The sequence below is a fragment of the Aristolochia californica genome, unplaced genomic scaffold (genome assembly GCF_029961685.1).
Source record: "Aristolochia californica isolate CCGP_79_NKW_82.1479 unplaced genomic scaffold, dmAriCali1.0.hap1 SCAF_4, whole genome shotgun sequence".
NCBI lineage: Eukaryota > Viridiplantae > Streptophyta > Magnoliopsida > Piperales > Aristolochiaceae > Aristolochia > Aristolochia californica.
In genome coordinates, this window is record NW_027182103.1 from 46,001,599 (window position 1) to 46,009,020 (window position 7,422).

Consider the following 7,422-nt stretch of genomic DNA (forward strand, 5'->3'; position numbering starts at 1 on the left):
TGAGGTCAAGAAAATTTTCTCAATATAGGAGCTGGAGTAGGAGACTGTGATGTGTCGGACTGTTGTGCACTATTATGTTCAACAGATTCCTCTGGCTAAGGGCTTGCTACAGAATCATCTAGGACATCATCCACATCTATTGAGCTCACTCTCTACTGATTAGAGCAACATGTTTGCAAAGCTCCTCGAGACTGGCTGACGCCCAAACACCTAAAGCCGCAAGCAACTAGACAAAGTCTCTCTCCCTCTACACTTGCTCTCTCGGCTATTAGAGAAAAAAAAAAACAGGAGGAACAAATTCACTACAACATTAGCAGTGTAGAAGCTGCAGAGATGCAGATCAATCTCCCGAACCCAAACACACCAAAGGAGAAGCAAAGCAAGATCCCATATTTATCTCTATTTCCCATGGTAAATACATGGACCATGAGTCTCTCCTCGTTCCCTAGGCGCCCATGCCTTTTCTGACAAAAGACAACTCCCACGTCCCGTCGCCCATGCCTTCTCTGACACTTTACACTTACCAATCTATGTGGGACTATTCCATAACAATTTTATGCGCTAAATGCTTATGTCTAACTATGCGAACTATTATTTTTGCTTTTAATCATGGAAAAATTCATATGTAGACTTAAGCGAGTTTGACTTTTGAAATTTTATCTTCCTCACTCCTCACGGGATCCTAGCGGGGCCTATTTTGTAGTACAAAAGGGTTTCAGCCTCTAAGGCCATCTATCCTCCACATTAAGGGTCTATTTGGAATCCCTAGAAAAGAAAATGATAATTTGACTATTATTATTCTAAAAATAGTTAATAAAAATGACATAATGATTAAATTCTTTTTTTCACTAGCTATTTTTAGAAATAATAATGGTTAAATTTTTTTTTTTCTTTTTTTAAAGAGGTCCTATTCCTGAGTCATAATTGGACACCGGGACAAATTTTTGGGATAACAGAAGAGCTTCAATCCCTAACTCGAAGCCCATATGAAGGGCAAACCAGTCTCCAATCTCTGGAGTCTGAAGTTGTTTTTCTGTTTTTTTCTTCCTACGGAATCCTTTCAGTCCCCTTTTCTAGTGGTATAAAACCAAAGGTAGCTCAAAATCAATTTTAGAGAGTTTTCTGAGTTATTTCAGCAAGTATCAACAAGTGGAGCACTTTTTTCTGAGTTTTCCAGCAAGTTATAGGGCCCGAAAGGCACCGAGACCTAATTTAACTCTTCTTGGTTTATTTTTTTCACCATTTCCTATTAGAGAAAATAAAAAACTCCTTTTTTCTATCCGTTTAAACTTTTGATAAGACAAGGAATGAAAATGAAAATTTTCCCATCTCCTAAAATTTTTGTGCTCATAAATTTTTCAATGGTTTCCTATTGGCTATTGGCTATTGGCACATACATACCCAAAGGCGTACTTGTTGCTGAGAGATTTGGACGCAAAGGGCAAAGGGTCTGCGTCCAGGCAAGCTGAGTTCAAACAAACATGTTCTATACTCCAACAACCATCCTTTCAGGTTGGCAATACAAACTAAAGTCCTCCAATTGAGCATTTAAACCCAAACTACGCAGTTATCATATACTGACTAGAAGCTGAAATAGATCTTTATAGAGTATCATTCTTTACCAATACCAAAAACCTTTTAACTTGTAAGATTAACAAAACTCAGAATCCCACCATGACGTGAAACCTAACATAAGTATAAGACACCCAGCAATCTTCCTGTTTCCTCATCAATAACCACAGCTGTGCCTACTGTTTGGCAGAGAAGACTTACCTGTAGGATTCAACTCGCTTTGGCTTTGTTTGGACAACTGCTTCAATCTTTTCCAACACATCTGGTGTCAACAATGGAATAACATCAACAGCCTTCATGTTCTCTAGCACCTGCATTGCCGAGCGTGTCAGCCCAGTAACACGGAACACCAACAGAAAAACAGTAACACCAACACTTTTTCATATGAACCAGAAACATATGTGAATAACAGAGACCCAGCTGACAAGCTAACGATGAGAAATATTCAAACACTCTCTTTCCATTTTCGGACTCCTTTTCTACACCAATTTCCTCTTGTTGATATGCTTTTAAGTCCAATTTTTTCACCAACCCCAACATTCAACACTAAACTGATTCTGTTTCTCTACCATGTTTGATGCCCAGGTACACACACGGGTCAGCATCCATTCTGCTACACCTTGCCCTAGTAACATATGGTAATATCAAAGAGATATTACCAAAATATGTAGATTTGAGATACTTAGTTCATTAAAAAGATAATAAAATCCAGTATGACTTCGCATAGAAAGTCAATGAACCAAGTCGATTTGGAAAGGCTTAAAATGAACTAAAAAAAAAAAAATAAGTGCTTATCGGCTATTATCATGTCGTTGTATATGCAAAGATAAGTATACAACAATCCTCCTCTATCAACCTAAAAACCACTACCATCTAAATGACTAAAAATAAGGTCCAACCAACAATCATGCATGGATAAAATGAATAAAAAAAACACAAAGCAAAGGAATTTTTTCAATGTCCAGGAGTGGCTTTTTCAAGACACAATACAGCTCTCACCAAGGTGTTGAAAAGCAAAATCATCAACCACACTTACACAAGTAGTAAATTCTCCAAAAGTTTCTTCAAAGAAACCCAAATGACTCAAATCCATCATTAAGGCACTTCCACCTATGCAAACTCGATACGTCAAGCTATCTAAAATGTCTTTATTAAGTCCAATAATGTGAACATACGACTATAAAAGCCATGGGAAGTTCTTGGAGTAGTTGCTCAGAAAAAAAGATCTACTACTCTGAATATGCTTCAAACCTACAAAGTCTTATAACTGCTGGTACTAAGTAGGTTAGAATTTAACATTAAAGCGCATCAGAAAAGTTTTATGCAGACGTTCTGCATCATACTTTGATAACAATTTCCTCGATGTAATTCAAAGGAGAAATGCTTGATAGGATTCAACTAATATAGTGGCCAACCAAAAAAATTGATTATTTATCAGAACTTCATTACAATGTCAGAGGACTTTTTACAAGTACTTGATAAGATGCTTGGCATCAAAATCCAATCAACTTGGGTCAGTTCTCAAAAGCCCCCAAAAAGCAAGCCTCCAGAACTAATTAGCTTATGCAGACATACATTTGAGTTTGTGTCTGTAAAGATAGACAAGTGCTTAAGTGAGCCCTATTGCATACTGAAGCTTCCATTGTACAAGAATACAACTATGGAAGCTACTGCTACTTCAGAGGCATGCATGAATGGCAGCAACATAAGCACAAATGCAGTATTGTGTCAAAGAACACACACTCGTGGACCCCAAGGTATAAAATGCACACATGCAGGCACACAGACACTTGCAAACCAAGCATATACAAATGACTAGAAATCAAGAAGATTGACATGTCTCGGGAGCTTGCAGATTCTTGAGAAAAATATTTGTAGCCACCATGATTCTTATTTCCATGCAATATTAACTGTTTTTGTTTTTCTTTCTTATTTCTTTCCATTTGCTTTTTGCAATCCTCCACCTCATGCTTTTGAGATCATCAGAAAGTCATTCAGGAGGGAGGAGGGATGAAGAAACTAAACGAATGCACAGACAAAAAGAAAAGGTACAAAAGAACAGAACATGAAGGCATTTGTGTAGACTAGTTCCCTACTCCATGACAGTTTGAGTTGGTTTTCTTTTTAAAATCTTTTTCTACAAACCAGGCAACAAATATGTGCTGTGATGGTGCACATGAATGTGTATCATTTGATTTAACAGAGAAAACTAGTATTCAGTCAACAACTGTAGCATACAAACTGTAAGTCCTAAGACAGCCAACTCCACCTGAAGTAACAATGCTGCATATAGTGCAGTAAAAAGTAAACCACCCCATGAGGATCTGAGAAATTGTTACTTGCCTGGCTCTCCCTTGTAGCACCAGTAATAACAGATGACACATTAGGATTTGCTGCACACCATGCAATTGCTAGTTGCGACAAAGGGACACCTAGCTCATCTGCTATTGGTTTTAGCCCCTTCACTTTTCGCAGAACATCATCAACCAGTGATCTTTGTGCAAGGTTCTAAAACAATAAATAGAAATATCAATAGAAAACTTTAAGGAAAAAGCTAAAGGCACACGCACACACAAACAAACTGTTCATGAAGAGATTATTTCCTGTTTATAATCATTGTTTCTTTTTATGAAACCATCATAAGTCAAACAAACATGTTATTTTATATCCGTTTTTAAAAAATATTAACTTCTATTTTTAAAATGAATTGAAAATGCAGAGTTGCAACGGCTCATTTTCTGCCCATAGGCGGGATTTGCTTTAGGAAGTCAAGCTCTAAACCTGCAATGCTCTCATCCCTCTCATAAGGCTTTAGAAATGGGCCATTTTGAGTGACATAATCGAAACTATAAAAAAATGATTCCTAGAAAATAGTAAAAAGAATATGCAGTGCATGACTCCAACCTCAAAACAGAATATAACTCTGGTTCAATGTGGCTAGCTTTCATAACTCACTTCCTTATTGTATGTTAACAAAATACTACTTTTTTTGTTGTCTAATTCATGCATATACAAATGAAGTTCTTCTATGCATACACCCTCACCACCACCTTCCCATCCCACCACAGCTCTCCTCTTTGTTTTTTCTTTTTTAATTATAACACTTATCTCTTCCTCTCTCAGTATTTAAGAGAAAGTTCTTCTGTGTTTGTAGCATGATCTTGTGTCTTTTGGAAGTTTACTGCTATGAGTTCATCCTTCTAAGATCATTTTCAAATTGGAAGAATAATGACATTTTCAAAGAGTTACTTGTCATTATTTTCGTGTCCATTCTCCACTACTATTACTAGGACAAAAACATGAAACGACTCAAGTACTGTGCATCCTTTACATGCTGTCAAATTTATGTTCAATAAAATACAGAACATTTTAGCGCTTTTATGAACATAAACATGAACACTAGTAAACTTTTGTGCATCCTTCTCATGCTGTCAAATTTATGTTCAATAAAATACAGAACATTTTAGCACAGTTATGAACAAAAATGTTACCTTGTAGTTTTCTAGAGCAAACCGACTGTCAGAAGGTATTTCTCCTTTACTGTATTTCCCTGTCAGCACTCCTGACGCTAGTGGACTCCATGTAGTGAGGCCAATCCCATAATTGTTGTAAAGAGGCGTATACTCCACTTCAACCTGCATAAATGTAACCATCAGTAAGTGTCCAAGTTTTAGGAACCAATATAAGCAATAAAACAGTTTCTTTAAACGTAAATCGTTCCTCAATTCCAAAACATAGAAATTTTTTTTTTTGCCAAGAAGTTAAGAAATTGAAAAGAAAATAGAATCCTGGACGAAGCCAGTGAAGAACAACATCAGGCAAGCGGCAGCCATACCTGCCGCAAAATGTAACCAATAGTCAATTCGAAAAAAAGGAATAAATACTCCCAACCAAAATCTGCAAAACCTCAGGCACTTTACTGAACCTCCGAGAGGAGGAATCAAAGGTAGACGTCAACAGCCTACTTTTCATCAATTTTCATCGAAGAATTTAATTTTAGAGGTCAGATACAGAGTTATCCATTAAGAAAATTGAATTAATCCATTAGCTATCCTCTCGAAGCAGAGCAATAGCGGAAACAATATCTGAAAGATAGATCCAGACATATATGAACACGAAGTAATACAGCGGAACAAGAAGATGAATAGACAATGAAAGAAATAAGATAGGTAGGCAGACCTTGTGGCGTGCGAGGAGATTGTACTCTGGCTGCTCAACTACAGGTCCGACGAGATCGAGCCTCTGAGCAACGGCCCAGGCTTCGGTGATCTGCTGGGCGGTCCACTCGCTGGTTCCCCAATAGAATGCCCAACCCTGATCAATGACATAGTTCATGGCCCGGACAGTCTCCTCAATGGGAGTGGCAGTGTCAGGGCGGTGGCAGTAGATGATATCAACGTAGTCCATGTCAAGGCGCTTGAGGGAGGCCTTAGTCCCCTCGATCATATGCTTCCGAGATAGACCCTTGTCGTTGGGTCCAGGGCCGCCCCAGAAGATCTTGGTGGAGACGACGAGATCGGAACGCTTCCAGCCGAGCTCCCGGAAGGCCTGCCCCATGATCTCCTCCGCCCGACCATTGGCATAGACTTCCGCATTGTCGAAGAAGTTAACACCATGGTCACGACAACACTGGAGGATGGACTTAGCCTCCTTGACATCCAGTTGGTTACCGAAACTGACCCACGCCCCATAAGAGAGCTGGCTCACCTTCAACCCCGAACGTCCCAAGTTCTTGTACTGCATTGCGTTCCTGTGCAGGAGCTTCGTTCTAGCCTTCTAGGGTTTTCAAAGCAAACAACTTGCCGACCGGCCGAGAGGCGATCTGGTGGGGAAATGTCAGCGATGATGCCGATACGGGCTTATCGGAAGGGCAAAGGAGAAAATGACGTATAAGAAGAAAGCTTAAGACGGGAGCTTGCGTGGGAGAGTGACAGAGAAGGCAGATGGGCTGTGGCCGAGGAGGAGACTTCCCAAAGAGACTAGCTGAGCACATGCAACGTGGAGCCGTGAGAATATGTACTTTAGGCATTCATTCTGCACTTTTTTGTGTTGTTTTTTCTGTTACTTTTTCAGTCTTGAAGGAAAACCGCGTAATCTGAACCGGGTTCCTGCCGATACAATTATGACCCACCGAGCTGGCCACGCGGGAGAACTTATTCCCGTACGCTCTTTTATAAGTTGCACTTTTCTATATTTAGTAAAAATAATAATACCATATTTGCCCCCACAGTTCCAATTTCCCACTTCGGACGTTTACAACGATCTTATGGGCTCTTTTAATTTTCGGCCTAATCCATGTTGGGCTTACCCTGTCGAGAAGCTCATGCTAAGCCCAAAAAATAGAGCCCATTCTCCGTTTCATCTCATCCTCCTACCACTCAGAAATTGTTAGATTGCAGCACTGCTTTAATATAAACGGTTTAAGATGCAGTCGCAGAAGAAAGGCCTTCTGGAGTCAAAGGAAAATTATTGACGTCATATATCTACATATTTGGTGATGTGAGATTCGCTTCAATTTTTATAGTTTTTATTTGTATGTCTCTTCATGCTTTTAAAATTTTTTCCAAGTTTTGACAATGGGTATGGACTTAAAATCTCAATTTGCTGTAATAAATAGCTGTTGATCCTTCAAAATCAAAGGTGGGTGCGTCCACAAAAACATCTGGAAATGCTTGAGATATTTCTGATTTTAAAAATATGATCTCTAAGTAAAACGGAGACACCCACTCTGTTTTGAAGTTGGAGATTGTGATTGTCGATTGAGTGGAAATGCTTTATTACCTTTCGTACAAATGAGTTTTGTTTGAACTTTGAAGAACTTATTATCATGGCCAGCAGGTTTGTTTGACC

At 39.0% G+C, this 7,422-nt stretch overlaps 1 protein-coding gene across 1 annotated transcript; it reads right to left on the bottom strand.

Moving 5' to 3' along the window:
• Positions 1–1,466: 1,466 nt before the first annotated feature.
• LOC137962533 (probable voltage-gated potassium channel subunit beta) lies at positions 1,467–6,555 on the bottom strand. Its single transcript, XM_068809445.1, has 4 exons — positions 5,752–6,555; positions 5,064–5,207; positions 3,916–4,080; positions 1,467–1,883 (listed from the first exon to the last, which is right to left on the bottom strand). Exons 1-4 carry the CDS (start codon positions 6,313–6,315, stop codon positions 1,770–1,772), a joined length of 987 nt encoding a protein of 328 aa, XP_068665546.1. The 5' UTR covers positions 6,316–6,555; the 3' UTR covers positions 1,467–1,769.
• Between the last annotated feature and the right edge of the window lie 867 nt (positions 6,556–7,422).